The sequence below is a fragment of the Pelobates fuscus genome, chromosome 8 (genome assembly GCF_036172605.1).
Source record: "Pelobates fuscus isolate aPelFus1 chromosome 8, aPelFus1.pri, whole genome shotgun sequence".
Taxonomy (NCBI): domain Eukaryota; kingdom Metazoa; phylum Chordata; class Amphibia; order Anura; family Pelobatidae; genus Pelobates; species Pelobates fuscus.
In genome coordinates this window covers 138458015-138479259 of record NC_086324.1, presented here as the reverse complement: position 1 = coordinate 138479259, position 21245 = coordinate 138458015, and the positions used below count along the sequence as shown (strand labels likewise).

The 21245-nt window shown below is 38.6% G+C and overlaps 1 protein-coding gene across 1 annotated transcript; it reads right to left on the bottom strand.

The window, feature by feature from the left end:
• Positions 1–10329: 10329 nt before the first annotated feature.
• LOC134571307 (protein kinase C theta type-like) lies at positions 10330–15758 on the bottom strand. The gene is made up of 8 exons (XM_063429483.1): positions 15608–15758; positions 15286–15434; positions 13740–13901; positions 13000–13091; positions 12206–12344; positions 10974–11165; positions 10648–10776; positions 10330–10461 (listed from the first exon to the last, which is right to left on the bottom strand). The coding sequence occupies exons 1-8, from the start codon at positions 15756–15758 to the stop codon at positions 10330–10332; spliced, it is 1146 nt and encodes a 381-aa protein (XP_063285553.1).
• Positions 15759–21245: the final 5487 nt, after the last annotated feature.

The window sequence follows — 21245 nt, the reverse complement described above, 5'->3', positions numbered from 1 at the left end:
TAGTAACAACCCGGAAAAAGAGGAAAACCAAAAGAAGAAAAAACTTTCTTTTCCCCCTCCCTCTCTCTTTACATTCCTCCTTCTATTTTCCTTAAGTGCAGTACTTGATATCGAAGTCCTAACCCTCTGTGTTCCCATCCATATATATATATAAACTCTGTAAGTGCCAGTAAAACTGAACGCTATTTCTTGATAGCCTATGTACATCCTATATTTATAAAGTGTCTAAATCAAAATTTAGTTACTCAATTTAGCATAATTTTTTCTTTACGCATCTATAAAGCAGTGTAAAAGTGGTAATTTGAATTTCGAGTGCATTAATACATTGAGTTCCCAGGTTTATTAATAAGACTTGGGTAAATAGTCACCAAACATGCCCCCCTCCCCCCCCCCCCTCTCCAAAAAAAAAGAAGGAAATAAAAAAAAACACCCAAAAAAATCTACACTCTAATTTCACAAAGTGCAGTGCTTAATTTCAAGCCTTCAAGTCATAACCCCAGCATTTTCATCCATTTATGTTTACCACTGTAGTGGTTCTGGTGCTAGGTGTGATCCAGTGCTCCCCCGATGTAAGTAGTGAAACCGTTTGGTACCGATTTGAGTTTAAAACTTTCTTCTCTGAGCTACATTGGGCAGTACAGAGCTTAGCTCATTGGCTCAGAGCGATCAGCTGACACTCTTAGCTAATAAGATTGCTCTGCACTGCAGGTCTTAGCTCAAGAGAGCTTCCAGCAGGAGTTTCCAGCTAAATAGATGAGGGGAGCAGAGCTTAGGGGATCCCAGTTAAGAAGTCAAACCATTTGCCGACTTAAATTAGGCATGCCAGGGTACTTCTGGCACCATAACAAGCAGAGCATGCATTAAAGGACTCAATAACAACTTCATCAGAATTAAGTTTGGCTTACGTTCAGGAGTTAAACTGATGGAACCAAAATAATGCTTAATTTGCAAAGACTTCCGACGGTGACATCTCTAGTGATGTACTTTTCTCAAGCCATTTTGTGAATGGGGAGCTACAAATCAGCAGTGCCCCTGTCCCTAAGTTTTCCTGATTCAAGCCACTGACCAAAACGGAAGAAGATGGGCAGAGATGACCAGCACTGGATTCAAAACATTGAGATTAGACTGCTTGTTAGTGGTTTAACCCCAGTGTATGCCAGTGTTGGTGACCTCCGGCCACCATAACAACTTCATAACAACTTCACACTTATGAAGTTGTTCTGGCACCAGGAATGTTTTTTAAAGTATTAAAGAGGCCCTGCAAGGGGGGTATTGCTAATATAATGAAGATTATAATGAAGTGCTTAGCCTGATGGCCTGTGAGCTTACTATCTAAAGGATACACTGGGGATTTGAGACAAGAGGTATCAGGGGAAGTTTGGAGGTGATGGCTGAAAGAGTTAACAGAGAAGCAGCTATTGGGAAAAATACAAAGGGAATGGAGAGGTAATTGAGTGAGAATCTTAAGCAGCTGGGGGAGCGTGCTGTATATTTAGGGGGAGCCTGGGTGGGTGGTAAAGAAAATATATAAAACCTGACAAAACAGAACCCATATCATACCATTATATCTCAGTCCAGAGCTGCACAGTAAAATAGAAGCCGCCCGATATATATAGAATGGCATGTTTTGGGATATTAATTGATCTTAGAGGAAGGGGCGGAGCATCCACCCACAGCCAGGAGTTGATTGGAGTGCAGGATGAGGAGGGACCTTATACTGACAGCAGCAGTGGGAGGTAACTGACACCTCCTGCAAAATTTTCTGGACCCCAAGTAAACAGTAAGTGACAGAATTAATTAACTTTTGAGCGTTGCGGCTGCACGTGGTCGCACCCGATTGGTGTGACCACACTGACAGGTTGGAGGAATTACCTGTTCAGCAGCGAGCCGGGAGTCGACCCGCTGGGGCATCCGTCCCCTCCACACGCAGGATCGAAAATGGTGCCAACCACGAGGTTGCGGCCATTTGTAGCCCTGCCTCCAAAGGTCACATGAACGTGCGTGTGATGTCACAACATCATCGCACATTCTGGGGTCAGAGGCCAAGCTCTGACCAATCACAGCCTAAGGAGGGGTATTTAAACCCCTGAATTCCCTAGCTCATTGCCTTGTCGTGGTTTCTGTTCCTGGTACCCGAGAGTGCGTTTTCTTGTCCTTATTATTGATATTCCCGGTATTCTAACTTTGGCTATTCCAGACTATTTTGATCTTTGGTTTCCCTGACTTGGCTTTCTTATCGATCTTGTGTATTTCTGGCTTCCTTGACCTCTGCTTTCCCTTGACCATTCTCTGTCTTTCAACGTATTAATCCGGCCATTCCAAGGACCGGTTTATGTTCTGTCTATTTTTCTATTCTATTTAGATGTTACATAGTTTTGCTTGTTGGATCACATCAGTAGTCGTGACACTGAGATTCTGTTTGTTTTCTCCTTTATAAATCCCCTCCAAACTTTATCAAAGTCAAAAACACCCAACACCCTTGCACTGCCAACTCCCACTATCCAGGCACTGTCAACTCTTCTCCAACTCCCACTATCCTGTCACTGCAAACTCTAGCGAGGAAGTCTGGTAGACAGCCACTAGAGGAAGAGTTAATCTTAGCAGGTAATTACTGCAGTTTTTCAAAACCCCTGCTCATGGTTAAGGGATCTGGGGAAATGCACCCAGACCACTTCAATAAACTGAAGTGGTCTGGGTGCCTATAGTGTCTGTTGTGTATCATTGCCTTCCAGACCATTGCTAAAGAACCTCTCTTTTTAATGCAGTTTAACAGCGAGTTGTAATGGCTCGCTCATCTGTACCACTAGTCTTTCCAATTACCCTCCAATAAAGTAATAGGGGGATCCACCTTAAAGGAACTTGTTTCTTCTTTAAAGGAACACGACAAATAATAAAGCTATTGCAGCTCACTTTTTACTTCGATAAACTGTTTTTGAATGTTTTTCACTTTTTACCACTGACCCAACCTACCATTACTAACACAGCAGAGCTGGAAGCTGCTAATCAGGAGCTCCATTTAGCTCTCCTGAACTAAGCCTCGTGGGACCCAAATTTGGGATCCTGTCATGAGGTTTTGGGTTTTGGTTTTGCAGATGTATTACCCTCAGTGGACCAGCCAGCGCTATGGCCTATAAACATGAGTCTACCTTGCCGCTTTTTCATTTTTTTTAGAAGCTCTTTCTATTTTATATTGTATTCGCAATTATTTATATATTTTAAATATAGGATCTCTTACTGACTATATAAAATTATGGCTAAGATATCTGTATGGTTAGCCCTGCTCTATGCTTTAAGTTATAGTGGTAAATAAGGGAACCAGCTGCAGTTACACTTCAATTGGTGTAGAAGGAGGTAGTTTACTGAAGAGGCCCATTTTATTCTTAAATATGCTCATGGCTGTAATTATGTTATTAATTATATTAGAAGATGTAACAATCTTGTATTGTTCTCTTCCAAGTCAGATCAGATGAGATAAGGGTATCTTTGGACATGGATCTTCTTTTTATTTTATTATCTTCCAACAAGGGTTAACACTTATAGAGCTATCCAATTTCAAGAAATGAGTACACATGATAACGTCATGTAGCTCTATTATGTCTGGGAATTTTATGCCATCATTTTAAATTTTCCTAGTTAGAGTGTTGTATGCCATTCAAGGTATTTCACCTACCCATATAAAGCCTGTGAAGGATTTCTTAAATTAAGAGAGAATAAAGAGGTGTACTCCTAAGAGGTATTGTTCAGAACAGGTACAACAATTGTGGCAGAATGTAAGCAGAAACTGTATTTAACCATCCTATCCATGAAATCACCAAGTACGTCCATTTCTGGAAATGTTCTTTAAATGAGGTTAATATTGCTTTATAGTTATCTTCTAGTATATTATTTAAGTTTGGACTAATTAGAAACCTAGATAATCTACCAGCTGTTTTTTCCATTCCCATTCATATCTCTTTCAATTCTTTCAAACAGTCTGTAGAAATATTAAAACAAAGAGTTTAGTTTTATTTACATTCAACTTATACCCAGAATATTTGACAAATTTATTAATCAATATTAACACGTGTGGTATAGATTCCAATGGATTGGCCAAAGTAAGCAGAATGTCGTCGGCATATAAAGTAATTTTATGTTGTTTTGTAGAAATATTTTAGCCGCAGATCAATTCATTGTGCCCAATTGCGGTGGCCAAAGGTTCTATACTTGAAATATATAGAAGAGGAGCCAGGGGGCATCCTCATCTGGTACCATTGTTAATATTAATCCATTGAGAGACTATACCGGGGTCAATAACTCAAGCTTGAGGGGTTGTGTAAAGTACAATGGTACTATCCTTAAAAAAATGACCAGGCCAAAATTCTCCATTACCAAGTCCAGGAATCTCTATCTTACCCTGTCAAATGCTTTCTCATCATCTAATGCTAAGAAGACTGATTGATCTTTATGTAATTTGTTATTCAGGTAATTTGTTATATTTATGATATAACGAGTATTATCTGCTATATCTGTTTGTTAGACAAATCATGTTTCATCTTTATGCATGAATTCAGGGATTATTGTCTTCAGTCTCTCTGCCAGTATTTTAGAATATATTTTAATTTCTGAATTGATCAAAGAAATAGGATGAAGATTTGCACTTGTTGGATGCATTTAGGCTCATTATATTAAGGAACTCCACTTTAAGGAACGTAGCCAGTAATCATACCAAGTAGCAGGAGAATTTAAAAAAATCCTATCCCCCAGTTTGCCTTGCTCCATGAGAGGAAGCAAGGGATAAGAAAAGATGAAAAATAAGGAAAAATGCAAATAACACGACATTATAATATGAAGGAACGGTGACATAACTTATCTGGGCTCACCAATTGACAAATTATAGATGGCGCAATAGCATGCAGCAAAACCCAAATAAGGGCATACCTGTGCTAGGGTGTTTAAACCCTACTCATTAATGCAGAGAATTGTAGTGTAAATTGCAATTATTTATAAACTAAGTTGTCAACCCCTACGTTAGAAATTAGAACTTAGCTGAAGACAAGAAGGAAAATTTCTGGTGGAAACATGGACCAACCAGGTCCTGTAAAACACGTCTCCTTGAAAAAGCAATGCAAAAGGGAGGTTTGAAAAGGCTAATAACGGTCTGCTCCAGCCCAGAATCCCACACTGATTCAGGTAGACCCTTGATTCTCAAGTTGTTACAATGGGACTCATTACAGAAGTCCACTACTGTAAAGAGTGAGTGTGGTTGGTGACTTGATTGTGCACCATGATGACCTCCTTCACACAATTATCCAAGTCAGAGATCTGGGCCACTAGGGCCTCTATCTCAGCCATCACTGATCACACACTTTTTGCAATTGAAGTGGTTACATAAGTTTGCACCTGTGTGACCCTTTTCAGAATATTAGCAACTTATGCTCAGGTGACTCAGTAGTCGGAGCTAGACTAAGAACTTGTAGAATAGTGAGAATCTGACATGTCATTACCATCTTGGGAGGTCTTATGTTGCTGCCAAGCAACCTCGAACAGGGAAACCACTGTCTGGTCCTCTGGCTTATTTTTCTTTAGAGTTCTGATCTCCACCCAGTTCATGAGGACTGAACACTCCAGTAGAAGTGAATGTGTGATTTTCAAGCGTTCAATTGCGTGGTGTGGGCAGAGCTCACTGTCTATGTGGCCATTTCAGTCAGCAGCTAAGTCACGCAATAACCACATTTAAATGCATTACACATGAGAGATCATTTTAAAAGTTGCAAGTAAGCAACTTTTGCAGGGACAAGGAAGTGACTTGGATTTTTCAGCCAATCCTACCTCTTATATTGTTCTCAATGGAAGCATTCAGCATATCTTATGAGTAATAATGTCAGAGTTGTTCAATAAAGTGTGAGTTCAAAGAGAATTTCAAAGTTTATGCCAAAATAACCAAACTTGAATCATAGCTTGCAAAGGCAATATGGCCAATTTGGCTATTTTGATCTTAAATTTGAAATTCACTTTGAATTTCCACTTTACTAATTAGCCCTTTGTGTGTATACTAATTGGAGCTTAGACTTTATCTACCTCAATTCATCATATACCAGTACATAGCAGGCTTTCTTTTAGTAAAGTTTTTGAAATAATTACATATTTAACATATTCTGTTTCTGGTAATACTCTTTGACTAATTTAAATCATCGTCTTCCAAACAGTCTGTAGAAGTATTAAAACAAAGAGTTTGCTTTTATTTAAATCATCGTCTGAGGAAGCCTGCTATTGGGCAAAATGTGTCACAATGTTATAAAGGTACCGCGTTGACATGGAGCTTCAGATGGACCGGCTGGTTTTGTTTAAACATAAGCGCTGTAGTGACATACGGGTGTATGCCGAGATCTTTCACTTTGTTCACGTAAGCTGCTAAGATTTGCACTCATTGTTATTTTGTTAGTGATATCCATTGTAACACTGGAATTCAGTAAATCGTCTGTGAAATGGATTGGCGTGTTTGAGAGTATATCCAGCTAAAACCGGGATTGTCACCCATATTTGACTGTCACTATAAGTGTTACTAGACAGCAATGTAAACACTGTCCTATTTCTGAAAATATAGTGTTTACATTGAAAAAAGTACAGGGACAGACTATGCATTAATCCGTAGTGGTCCTGGTGACTATAGTGTCCCTTTAAGAATTGCATTTTTCTAGTTGAAAATTAAGCTTTGTTTGCTTAAAAAAAACAGTTTTCTAACTTTTTTAGTTGGCTCCTAGATTCCAAACAAATTAGTCAAGCCCAGGGATATCTTATGAGTAATAATGTGAGGGTTGCTTAATAAAGTGAGAGTTCAAAAAGAATTTCAAAGTTTAAATAATAGATTAACAAGAGACTATTTCCAATTTGGCTATTTTGACCTTAAATTTAAAATTTGCTTAAAATTGTCACTTTAATAATTAACCTATTTGTGTATACTGATTGGAGCTTAGACTGTATGTACTTCAATTGATCATATGCCAGTAAATAACAGGCTTTCTTTTAGTAAAGATTTTTAAATATTTACATATTTAAAAATATTATTATTCTGGTATTACCATTTGAATAATTTGAATTACGGTCTGATGAAGCCTGCAATTGGGTAAAATGCGTCACAACTTCATCAAGGCAGCACATGGGGGTGTAGCTCCAGATGGAACCGGCCAGCTTTGTTTAAACATAAGCGGTGTAGTGACATTGGGGTGTATGCTGAAATCTCACTTTGCTTTGTTCAAGTAAGCGGCTAAGATTTACACTCATTGTTCTTTTGTTAGTGATATTCATTTTAACAATGAAATTCAATAAATTGTGTGTGAAATGTCTTGGAGCGTTTGAGAGTATATCCAGCTAAAGAGGGGATTGTCACCCATCTATAGACATAACACCTTAAATGTTGGAATGATATTTACATTCTCCAAATAAATTTGAGTATGGATTTGATGTTTTATTATTTTGCATTCAATTTAAGGATAATTTGTATTAGTGCTATGTTGCTCTTCTTTTACATGCCCCTGATTGCCTATGAGAGAGACTGCTCTGAAGGAATTACAGAAGGCTGAGTCTATTGGAAGGGAGCCGCGATACCACCTTTTAAATGGTACAAAGCACTTCAATTTGGGAGCTTGTCTTCATAAGCTCCCATATATGTAAGTAGAATCATTATGTTCTTTATACTGGAAGACGATTTTTATTGCGATATCACACTATATTTCTGTAATTGTATTTCCTTACATGTAGATCTGGCAAGAAATCATGCACATACACTGTTGGTACTGGTATAAACTTATAGTTATAAAGTGCATTTGTTCTTTTATTTATTAACAAAAGAGTGCTCCACTTTTTCACAATTTATATTGAAATCTGTACTTTTTTGTAAAATATTTATTTTTATTTTTTAAAATGACTCTCTTCACATAGAGCACATCAGCAAACTAAAGTTCTTTAGGGTCTGGAGTGTCTCTTTAATGCCTTCAACTAATTTTCTTGTTTGAAGTTTACTTTGTCTCGTCCATTGAAGATGTTCATCTAGCACTTCTTTTTCCACCTACAGCTGGTCTGTACTGTGCACTGAATGCATATTTTTCAAATGCAGCACTCTGTTAATGTGGAAACCTCTGAGGCATTTTAACAATTTCTTATTATATTAATAGTATACTAGTACTCTCACCCCTTTTGAAGTTTACCCTACTCCTATTCCTCCATTTGTTATGTATTGGTTTGTTCTCTTATTTACTTTGTCAATTTATTTTTTAATGTTTGAATACATTCCACAAATACCTATTTAAGTCAAGAAACAATGATCGCCAATAAACCTAGCACCATGTGTACATTTAATATATCCCATCTTTTTGGTTATCACCATATTATAAGTAACAAGCAATGTAACCTTTAGAGCAGGAGCAATATAAAATACAAATAAAAAAGTTGCGCCAAAAGGTGTAAAAAAAAAAAAAAAGATAGAATAATATTAGTATAAAAAAAGTCTAAATATTTACAGTCCAAATATTGCAATCTCAGCTGCTTATGGATTATTGGGGAATGATGGCTCTTGGTTAAGGTGCTAGTAAATATATGTAGGGAGACACAAAATGACCTAATAGTGCAGACTGTTTTGGCAGAAAAATAGGACTCACAACAGTAGTAAATGAGGAAGCACTCACGTTATGGAGCTTAAACTAGCTCTAAGTAAAATTGCTTGCAGTGGTACAATTCACACTGATGGATATGTAACTTTTGAGGCAAATATCTCAATGTGCAGGTCGATATATGAAAGCAGAAGAAAATATCCAATAGTGCTCACTGTAAACATAAATATGTGATGCAGTAGAATAATGTATTATACTCACATTTGATAGAGCGTTAAGTTGCTCAAATATATGTGCATGGGTGGTATAATCTCCACCAGGGTAATGAGTTGTCCAGACCTGTAGTTAGGTGTGCCAGGAACAAATAAAATTGTAAAATTGCGTACATAAAGTGTAATAAATGGACTATCACAACAAAGTGAGTTAAAACCAAATATACTTTAATGCGTAAAAGAAATAAAACATAAATATTACACAATTACACAACGCGTTTCACCAATCAAGGCTTTTTTTGCGCACTTAAAAATATATATATTTACACTTTTTGGCACAACCTGTCTTTTTGTATTTTATGCTGCCTATTTTAGGGTATCCCCTAAAACCCATTTTTTGCTGCCTAAATCTAGTCAGTTGTTTCCTTAGCATTTATCCATTTCTGTGTTTTCCAGGAGCAATATAAGTTGTTTTCTGTTTGTATTAAACAAAACGCTTCTTATTCAAGTAGACTTAAGGTAGTAAATTAAATGTAATATAAAATATGCAAACTTTCAGTAACATATTAAAATATACATATGTTTAATTATACATAGTTATTCTTTTTAACTAAACAAACAGCAAAGGTCTCTGATGGAATAAACCATGATGAGATGCTCTGCGTGGTGGTATACTGCAGAAGATGAAGTTCTGTTCCATGGAATACAGCAAGAGTCAATCATCTGGTGGAATACAGTAGGAGATGATGCACTGTATGGTCTGTATTTTGATGGTATTAAGGTAGATAATATCCAACTGGCAACCTCTCAGGTACAATCTCTAGCTAAACCATAGAAAAACACTGTAGTTAAAGTGGAACTGCATTCTGGTACTAAAAGCCTAAAAGCAGTTTAAAAACCGATTCATATTTTTATCTAAGCAAGCCAAAGGAAATGTTCCTGAGCTCTGGAGCTAGCGACAGGTATTCAATAGTAATTATTTTTAGTTCCTTTTCATCTTAGTGGCTGATTTCATGGTTTGCTCTAGATAAACTGCAGATAGTAAATTGACTGGTAAACAACTTTGTTTGACATTTATACTGTTGAGAGAGGAATTTTCAAAAATGCAGGTTCTAAAAGACTAGAAAATATACCAGTGTTTCAAAAACCAGTCCTCAATGCTTCCCTACAAGTCCAGGAGATTACCCAGTTGTGTCTCATATGTTTTACTTTTTTTCTTTTCTTCTTCTAAAAAAACAACTTAAACAAAGCTGAGTAATCCCTAAATCCTGGTAGGGGAGCCTTGATGATTAGTTTGGGAAACACTAATATAGACAATAATAGTAGTAAAATAAAAAATGGACAGAATGAAAAAAAAAAATTAAATCTTATTTTTTGTGCTTTTTGGAATTGTAAATAAAAATGAGGGATGTTTGTGACTGTTTGCAAAATGAGAATAGCATTACTGATTAGTCACTTACCACATATTCCAAGAGTGTGCACTCTAACTCCGGCCCTCCTTATCCCAGATGTTAAAACATGGAGTCGGCAGCTTAGTCCCTCAATCTGGAGCTGGTAAAGGACAGGCCAAAGATGGTGTGGCCGTATCCTGAAAAGCTCTTCCAAGCCTCCAGAAATGAGAGAGACCGCTCCTGGGAATGTGATTTAGGATCCTGAGTTGTCTGCTGTAGGAAAACAAAATGTTTTCTTATTTCATTGACATTACATACTCTGATTTAAATTATATATATTGTTTTTAAATTTTAAAAAATGCGAATGAACCAGAGTTATAAAAAGAGTATATAATTGTTCAGATTTTTAAATAGAAAATATAATTTCAATGTGTGCTCATGTAATATGCCGATACTTACCACCAGGGGCTCGTATGGTGGTGGAATCTTCCTATGCTCCAAATCCTCCCAACATAGATCTCCATAGAATGGGTGGAGCCTGATGTTACCGTAAACCCCAAGGCGGTATTTGGGGTTTTTCATGAGGAGCTAGAAAGACAAATGTATTCATTTTCACTGCTTTTTGGGCGACGTAATAAGAAATGAGAATCTGAATATCCTATTGCACTCTTTATTTACTTTAACTTTTACATTAAGTCCCAATTCAGTATCCTTTAATGCCTTTTCCTACTATACCAAGTTGACCTGTCCTCTCTGTAATGCAGTAAAGTGTTATGGATACTCACCTTGGACACGATGCCCTTAGTTTCGGTGGTGACCCAGTCTGGGTAGTCGGGTTTACGCATGATGACAATGTGTCTAAACTCCTCGGAGGATAGGAAGGTGTCGTATGGGTGGTCTCCAGTCAGCATTTCACAGATTATAATACCCAGTGCCCACCAGTCCACTGCTGCATCATATTCTCCATCTGCTAGTACCTGTAGAAAGAAGGATTATTTATGTCAGACACAGGATTCATTTTATTGGTCTTGCCTATTAAATGTTTGTTTTAAAACTAGAACATATTAAAAAAAAAAAAATCTGTGTTGAAGAAAACTGAATGGGGGCCCTAAGTAACAAAAGGGAAGGACCTACTGTCTCCCTCCCCCCGGCACCCTCTCATGAGCGGCGGGAGGGGGCCAAAAATAACAAAAGGGACACACACACCTGTTTTCTCACCCAGGCCCTCACTAATGAGCGGCTTGGGGGGCCCTAAGTAACAAAAGGGGGGAACTATTGTTTTATCCCCTCCTCCCGGGCCCCACCAATGAGTATCAATAGGGTGGGGACCAAAATAAACAAGTGGGGAGGCATACTGCCTCCCCCGGCCCCCACCCATGTCCTCCCCATTTTTTATTTCTATAGGAGTGGGAGTCTTGGTCTTTCAGCCTTTTGGTAGATAGCTCCCTGATACCGTGGGAATTAGGGAGCTATCTACTAAGCGGCTGCAAGATGCAGCCCCGGCTCGAATAGGATCTGCATTTCATTCATTCAAATAAAATTCCGATCCGAACAAAAAATACTGAATTGCATCCTAACATGAATGGAGAGACTGTTCTCATTCTGTTTGGACAAAATTCAGTAGTTTCACCAGTGTCCTGTCTAAATGGCAGGATGTTCTCGAAGAGTGAAAAGAGGCATCGCAAGATCACGGAGGAAAGGGTGAGTATTGTTGGAACATTTCTTTGACCCACAGGAAGTAGGTCAGAGTGGGTCAAACGTAGGGAAAATTCATAAGACAAAGTAGTCCCTTCTTAGTCTTATGTTTGAAAGAAAACTAGATCAGATAGAAAGAAACAAAGAACAGATCCTGAGAGAGAGAGAGAGAGAGAGAGAGAAGAGGAATCGATTGGGGGAAGGTAAGTTCGGCATGACAGTGCCGCTTTAGTACTTTAAAATCATCTAAAGTGATAGACAAGAAACTTTACACAGCACATTTAAATATAAGAAATAAATATGTAAATGGTTATTGACTTACCTCTGGGGCCATGTAATACCTAGTGCCAGTTTTGTCTGATGTTTTTTGGCCCTTAAGCATATTTTCAGCGACCAAACCAAAGTCTGCAAGTTTTACATGTCCTCCTCCATCAAGCAAGATGTTATCAGGCTTTAGGTCACTAAAATGTTCAGATAAGGAACAAATAAATGTAAGTGTTTCTGAATTGAAAGTTGATAAATCATGTGGCAAGGGACAGAGCAGTGGGTTGTGGGAGTTACTGGGGTAACTAGAGAATAGAGTGAGAATATACAGAGAGCACAAATACAGCTAATAGACACAGACAGAAAGGAGACAGCATTGCAGTGAGAGGATCATAGCTCCCACTAGTGACAGAATAGAGCAATGCAGTGAAAACATAATAAGGAATGTCTCATGGACTCACCGATGGACAATGCCCTGGCTATGGAGGTATTGGAGACCACATACAATTTCGGCTGAATAAAACCTGATAAAAACAGATTGAATGAAAGCTATCCTAAGTAATAAGAAAAATTAGATACTATAAGATGTATTCATCAAACTGGGGATCAGGAAGAACTGACAAGATAATTACAAATTTACACTAAAGTGTAAAAGTGCCATTTTATAATTGAAATATTTTATCTTAGAATTTGTAACTGACTTGTCACATATCACCCCAAGGGCTCTGATATTAATAGGGTGTAGGAATAGTGATTTTTATCTTATCTATCTAATACAGGACACAGTTAGTCCCATTGTATTTATCTTGATATTTCACCCAACTTGAATCTCACTTTCACTCCATTACTTACTTTGCCTCATAAGTCTCCAGACAACTTTTCTCGTCCATGTAGGATTGAAGACTGCCTCCACGTATGTACTCCATTGTGAGGAACACATGCTTCTGTTTCAGAGAAACAATAAAACAGTTATTATTGGCAAACAGAGGATAACACAGCAGGGGATGCAAACAGATTAAACAATATGGTAGAGTAGGTCAACAGTGTAAATCTGTTTTGTTTAGATAAATGTCGCCTCAGAGGGGGTATGATAGCATTATACAAATATGTTCTGGGCCAATTCAAACCATTGTCTGGAAATCTATCTATAAACATTGACTATACATAGGACGTGCCATTACCAACATAGAAAAAGTAATTTTTTACAGTAAGAACAATAAGGATCTGAAGAGGTGGTTTTATCAGAGTCCATACAGATGTTTAAACTGCAACTGGATGAATTTATCAAAAACATAATATACAGGCATATATTTTTTAATAGTTATGGTAACAGCTTCTTGATCTAAGGAGAGATCTGATTGCCATTCTGGAGTTGATAAGGAATTTGTTCCTAGTTTGTAGCAAAATTGGAAAGAGCTTCAGACCGTTTTTTTGCCTTGTTTTGGATCAACAGCAAAAAAAAAATGTGAGAATGGCTGAACTTGATGGATGTAAGTCTCTTTTCAGACTATGTAACCATGTAAGAATAGAGAGGGATTCCATTTTTGCATAGTGGATATGGGTGAAGAAATAAAAAATCAAAAAATCTGTACCTGTGTCTGAAATGCAGCCAAGCCCTCACAAAGAAATGGACATCCCCTGGCAATTTCAAGAGTACGGCGCTCCTTGAGAATGCTGGTTGTCAGGACTGCGCCTTTCTCCATCACTTTCATGGCCACAAGCTGTTTAGTTCGGGTCCATGATGCCAGCATGACCTGAGAGAGGAAGGGAGAGGAATATTGTTAAAGTATCTGCTACATATCAACCATTACTACCACTTTTTATTTAATCAGGGCCGGATTTACATCACAAGCGTCGGTAGGCTCAGAATTTTCAAGCGCCCGCCAATCCCACCATCCCCTTTCAAAGTAATACCATTTTTTTTTTTTTTTTTTTTAAAGAACCATTTTAAATATAATAAAAATTTTGTATATACACACATTTATATTGTATGTATATATGTGTGTGTTGTGTGTGCACATCTCTGAGCGCATATAATATTGTAAAGCGCTACGGAATCTGTTGGCGCTATATAAATGGCAATAATAATAAAAATGTATTTCTCTGTATGTGTGTGTATAGATTGTATGCAGTAGTGTTTGTTGGTGCAGTGTTGGTAGCAGCATGTGCAGTAGTTTTTGAGGAGGTGTGTGTACATTGTTAGTAGTAGTGTGTCTGTGTGGGTAGCAGCATGTGCAGTAGTTTTTGAGGAGGTGTGTGTTCATTGTTAGTAGTAGTGTGTCTGTGTGGGTAACAGCATGTGCAGGAGTTTGTGTAGCAGGATGTTCAGCCGTGTATGTAGTAGCATGTGGGGAGCAGTATGAGCAGTAGTGTAGAGTGTGGGTAGCTGAGCTGTGTTTGTGTGTACTGTGTGGATATCTGAACTGTGTGCTCAAAGTCTGAGGGGGTGGAGCCATGCACAGAAAGCTCTGTTCAGTGGGGGGGGGGATTGCCATGCACAGATGGTTGTGTTCAATCTGAGGGGGGTGGGGCCATGGACAGATCAGGCTCTTCAGACTAAACACAGCTCCCAGAATGCTGAATGCAGCAGACACCAGGCAGGAGGTAGGGAGAGAGATTGTAACAGGCAGTGTAGGTGCCCACTACAGGACAGGTGCCTACTCTGCCTAATGGGAGGTCCAGCCCTGTATTTAATACTATATATATATATATATATATATATGTCCCAAATGACTGAGAAGTTTGTTTTGAAAATAGAAATTATGCGAAAAATCACGTTTCACTGGTAACAGGTCAAGAAAGGTAAAAAAAAAAATACTATATGAGAATTTCATTATATACATAACATGTTATTCCTTAATCATATAATTGTCAGGAATTAATCAGGAAATTTCAAAATTAAGGGTAAATTAGGTGAACTGGACAAAGTTGAGATGGCCTAAAACTTAAATTTAATTCCAAACTCCTTACAATTTTGTTTTCAATGAAAGAGGTGTAATTTAAAAATGATGTTCCCCTGTAATAGATTTTTGGCACATAATTAATAACACTATTTTCCCCAGATTTAAAAAAAAAAAAAGCATCATCTCCTACTATCCCACATACTATAACTATCTTGTATTTCCACCAGAGGCTCACCTTCCCAAAGCTACCACTCCCCAGTTCATGGTGGAACTCGAAGTCTGACGCTGTCATGGAAAGACTACTGCTTCCTAGTTCACGACGGAACGCAAAGTCCAATGGTTTTAAATACAGCTGCCCGATCAAAGACTTCTCACAGATTCCACCTACGATATAAAAGACCGATATTATTAATACTTTTAATTACATGTCAGGATACGGGTTATATCTGTCTCACAGTCAGTGATTTCTGAAAGCTAATTGATTGAGAGTAGAAAGATAAAGTAAGGTTCAGAAAAATTGTAATGAACTATTTTAATCCAATTTTCTATCTCTTTACCAAGTATCTTTTCCTCTTCCCATCTTCCTCTTTTCTTACGTCTTTGTTTTCCTTCCATGCTCATTTTTGGGGTTTTTACCCTTCGAGCCATGGCTTTTTTCTTGGAAGACGTTTCATTATTTGGTCTTTTAGCCTTATTCTCGTCTTCCATGCTCAATAGCAGGCTCTGATCTACTACTGTATAATTTCTTTTAATTTTTTTCTTGGAGCCCATCTCCTTATCCGGAGTTGGTGCTTCCTTCTCCTCCTCCTCCTCCTCCTTCTTCCTTTTCTTTCTTTTTTTCCAATATTGCCATCCGGCAAATGCCATACAAATGGCTACAACCGCAACAGTTCGCACTGGAAACATGATACGTAGAGAGTTTGTCAAATACGCACAATCCCGTATCAAGAGTTAAAACACTCTGATCAATTTTTGGAATGTTAGCGTATAAACTAACAGAATTCTATTATGACCTCATTGAGATGTCATAGACCTTCTTGACCAGTATAGAGGAATGGAATGTTAATATATCTTTAATGATAACATAGGCAGGGGTATTTACTAAAGTGAGAATTTAAAGTTAATTCTAAGTGAATTTAAAATTTAAGGCAAAAGTAGCTGAACTGAAAGCATAGCTAATTTTCTCCAGTTTGCCTATTTTGACCTTAAATTTGAAATATACTTAGAATTCACTCTGACTTTTCACTAGTAAAAAATGTAATGGCAGGTAGGAGGCTTTACACTTGATTATTGTTTATCAACAGCAGCAAACTGTGTTAAAACATGTACTGGGGCCAGGCCATAGTTCCGCCATTGATCTCTATATTTACTGTTTCAATGACCTAACACTTTACACTTTGAATAAGAATGGCATACATTGTTTGTTTTTTGTTGTTGTTTATTGTGTGTTGCTATTACCCTGATTTGTTTAACTTTTATGTTTTAATCATGATGAAATATTTATGTTATTAAATTTGATGGTTCCTTGTATATAATGTACACTGGATGTGCGTTATTCACATAAAGAGGTAATAATTACCGTATATACTCGAGTATAAGCCAACCCGAATATAAGCCGAGGCCCCTAATTTTACCCCAAAAAACTGGGAAAACTTATTGACTCGAGTATAAGACTAGGGTGGGAAATGCAGCAGCTACTGGTAAATTTCTAAATAAAATTAGATCCTAAAAAAATATTTTCATTGAATATTTATTTTACAGTGTGTGTGTATGAATGCAGTGTGTGTGTATGAATGCAGTGTGTGTGTATGAGTGCAGCGTGTGTGTATGAGTGCAGCGTGTGTGTATGAGTGCAGCGTGTGTGTATGAGTGCAGCGTGTGTGTGAGTGCAGTGTGTGTGTATGAGTGCAGTGTGTGTGTATGAGTGCAGTGTCTGTATGAATGCAGTGTCTGTATGAATGCAGTGTGTGTATGAATGCAGTGTGTGTGTATGAATGCAGTGTGTGTGTATGAATGCAGTGTGTGTGTGTATGAGTGCAGTGTGTGTGTATGAATGCAGTGTGTGTGTGTATGAATGCAGTGTGTGTATGAGTGCAGTGTGTGTGTGTATGAGTGCAGTGTGTGTGTATGAATGCAGTGTGTGTGTATGAGTGCAGTGTATGTGTATGAGTGCAGTGTGTGTGTATGAATGCAGTGTGTGTGTGTATGAGTGCAGTGTGTGTGTGTATGAATGCAGTGTGTGTGTGTATGAATGCAGTGTGTGTATGAGTGCAGTGTGTGTGTGTATGAGTGCAGTGTGTGTGTGTATGAGTGCAGTGTGTGTGTATGAATGCAGTGTGTGTGTATGAATGCAGTGTGTGCGTATGAATGCAGTGTCTGTATGAGTGCAGTGTCTGTATGAATGCAGTGTCTGTGTGTATGAGTGCAGTGTGTGTGTGTGTATGAGTGCAGTGTGTGTGTATGAGTGCAGTGTCTGTATGAATGCAGTGTCTGTATGAATGCAGTGTCTGTATGAATGCAGTGTCTGTATGAATGCAGTGTCTGTATGAATGCAGTGTGTGTGTGTATGAATGCAGTGTGTGTGTGTATGAATGCAGTGTGTGTGTGTATGAATGCAGTGTGTGTGTGTATGAGTGCAGTGTGTGTGTATGAGTGCAGTGTGTGTGTGTGCAGTGTGTGTGTATGAATGCAGTGTGTGCGTATGAATGCAGTGTCTGTATGAGTGCAGTGTCTGTATGAATGCAGTGTCTGTGTGTATGAGTGCAGTGTGTGTGTGTGTATGAGTGCAGTGTGTGTGTGTGTGTGTATGAGTGCAGTGTGTGTGTATGAGTGCAGTGTGTGTGTATGAGTGCAGTGTGTGTGTATGAGAATGCAGTGTGTGTGTATGAGAATGCAGTGTCTGTATGAGTGCAGTGTGTGTATGAGTGTAGTGTGTGTATGAGTGCAGTGTGTGTGTGTGTGTGTGTGTGTGTGTTGCAGAGCCGTGGGGGATGGGCAATTCTATTTTTATTTATTTAAAAAAAATATATATTATTATTTCTTATTATTAAATTGAATTATTATTTTTATATTATTAAATTGAATTATTTTTTTTATTATTATATATTTTTTTCGTCCCCCCTCCCTGCTTGATACATGGCAGGGAGGGGGGCTCCTTCCCTGGTAGTCCAGCATTGGCAGTTCAGTGGGGGGGCTGTGGGGGCTGGCAGAGCTGTAACTTACCTGTCCTGCAGCTCCTGTCAGCTCTCTCCTCCTCCGCGCCGTCCGGTCAGCTCTTCTGTCAACTCACACTGTAAGTGGCTCTCGCGAGATTTACACTGGGAGCTGACCGAGGTGCTGAACGGACGGCGCGGAGGAGGAGAGAGCTGACAGGAGCTGCAGGACAGGTAAGTTACAGCTCTGCCAGCCCCCACAGCCCCAGTCTGTATTATGGCAATGCAAATTGCCATAATACAGACTATTGACTCGAGTATTAGCCGAGTTGGGTTTTTTCAGCACAAAAAATGTGCTGAAAAACTCGGCTTATACTCGAGTATATACGGTATATTGATTTTACATCCCTCTGCCAAATACATTTATGGAGTTATTTACAAACTTGCTAAACCCAGGATGTCAGTTAATTGGTTGAAATGACATTATACAACATGTATCCAGAGCCAGTGAGATCATTTTAACTGCTTGAGGCAGAAATGTAGTATGCCAACCTTATTTTACCATTCAAATATAAATGGTAGGACTAAATAGTGACAAAAGTGGATTGCTCTAAAACACCCGTGTAGGATCCCCTACACCAACACTGTAATATACATACAAAACAAGCACAATGGATGGAGCAATACTAGTCCTCTCTTCTCAATGGAAATTCTGTGGAGACAGAGGGGTACACACAATAGTGCAGATGGCTATTCACAAATAAAAATAGGCAGTAGATGGAAACACTCACAAAATTAGAGCCAATTGAACCTGGCTCTGGTGTCAAAGGCTTCAGGATCTTTTAGGGGTGATCCAAATCCCTCTGTGGGTGTTCTGGATTTCCAAGGATGCTTTCGTATTCCACCATAAACAGCAAGGGATTCAACTTGATTGGAAATAAAATACAATTTATTGGTGCATTAAAAATAAAGTATAACTTGGAAAGGTAAGTTAAAAATAATAGCCACGTTTTAACTTACCTTTCCAAGTTATACTTTATTTTTAATGCACCAATAAATTGTATTTTATTTTCAATCAAGTTGAATCCCTTGCTGTTTATGGTGGAATACGAAAGCATCCTTGGAAATCCAGAACACCCACAGAGGGATTTGGATCACCCCTAAAAGATCCTGAAGCCTTTGACACCAGAGCCAGGTTCAATTGGCTCTAATTTTGTGAGTGTTTCCATCTACTGCCTATTTTTATTTGTGAATAGCCATCTGCACTATTGTGTGTACCCCTCTGTCTCCACAGAATTTCCATTGAGAAGAGAGGACTAGTATTGCTCCATCCATTGTGCTTGTTTTATTTTACCATTCATCTCCATTCCTCTGAGTCTCTTCTCTCAATGTCTGTGCATCTCATCTCATCAACAACTTTTGGTCCCTTTCCTGCCTTTTCTTTTATGTTTTCATTCAAACTAGCATTTTCCATTCTCTGTCCATGAGTGTGGAAGCTGATTCTGTTTTGTGAGTGTGGTTGGCTCCATGCAATATTATTCAATGGGAAGGCTAGGTGTTAAACATGTGACTGTAATGTATGGGGACGCTATGTGTGGTGTGTGTGGGAGCTGTATGTGTGGTGTGTGTAGGGAGGCTATGTATATTGTGTTTTGGGGAGGCATAATGAGTTGTATAAGGATTCTGTGTATGTTGCGTTTTCAGCCTGTCAATATATTTTTAGTTAGATAATAAAACGTGTTTTGTTTTTACCCCCTCTCTTTCTTACCTTTTGGTGGAAGGAATTATAACGACCCCTTCTTGTCTGGTTGAACAGTGTTCAATGTTCTATTGGGGCTCTGATCACAATGCCTGGTGTTCCAGCTCTCATTCAGGTATGGCTCTCCTAAGTGAGTGAGTGCATGCTGGGTGAACCTTTTTGGAATGAATCTCTCCACTGTACATTAAGGGACTCCCGCAGAAGTACAGGACTCTTCCTCAGTGAGTTTTATTAGAATCAGATTTTCATGAGTCACATGATACAACAACAAAATCACAGTTAGAGCTAAGTATTTAATTCCATATTTATTATTAATATTTTCAGTATGAAATGTTAAACCGTACAATAGTAAAGGTATTTATTAAGGACAATATAAAAGTTGGTTTAAGCCAGGGTTGTCCAAACTTTTTTCAAATAGGGCCAGATATAATGAATTGAACATGCGTGAGGGCCAACCATTTTGCCTGACATTCTTTGAACCATTAAAATTTAATGCAAATTAACTATTTTATGCAAAATGTATTGCAAGCGACATACTTTTCATTTAATCTCTTTATTCTGTCCCTTCTCTATTTTATTCTGTCTCTCTCCATTCTGCCCCTTCTCTCTTTTATTGTCTCTCTTCTTTCTGTCCCTTCTCTTTTATTCTGCCCCTTCATTCTCTGCCCCATCTCTCTTTTATTCTGCCCCTTCTCTCTTTTATTCTGTCCCTTTATTCTGTCCCTTCTCTCTTCTATTCTGTCCCTTCTCTCTTTTATTTTTTTTGGTTTATAAATTCTTTATTTTATTTGTGCATGTCAGGGTACCTGAGGTCTCTACCTCTGAGAGAGGTAGAGACTTAGAAGTTTATCCGTCCGGACGGCATCTCTCCTCGGCCCCTCGCGGTTCACTCGGTCTTGCTAACGCCGGCCGCGAGGGAGTCACTCCCTTTTATAACAGGAGGACCGGAGGTAGACGTCATGACGCCAACCCGGAACGTCCTGTCACTCAAATCTCGGGAGACGAATCAGGACTCGCCGGAGGCGTGTCTTCTCTCCCTAGCCAGGATACTTAACAGTGGCTCTCTCATTCACTCATTGCCCTGTCGTGGTTCTAGTCCGCCTAGTCACACAGTGCTTTGTTATTCTCTTGTCTTTTGGTTCTGACCCGGCTTTGGTATTTACTCTCCTGTCTTTCCGTTATCCTTGACCCGGCTTGTCTCTCGCTTACCTGTCTTCTCGTTCCCTCGACCTCGGCTTGTCTCTGACCATTCTATCGTAGTTATACGTTAAGTCCGGCCATTCT

Bases quoted from the DNA above. Each gene is read 5' to 3' on its own strand.
- LOC134571307 (XM_063429483.1), bottom strand. From the start codon at position 15,758: ATGGAAGACGAGAATAAGGCTAAAAGACCAAATAATGAAACGTCTTCC. The intron at 13,902-15,285 runs GTGAGCCTCTGG...TTCCTCTCTCAG, and splicing joins GGAGTGGTAGCTTTGGGAAG to GTCATGCTGGCATCATGGAC. The intron at 12,345-12,999 runs GTAAGTAATGGA...TGAACATTTTAG, and splicing joins CTGGAGACTTATGAGGCAAA to TGACCTAAAGCCTGATAACA.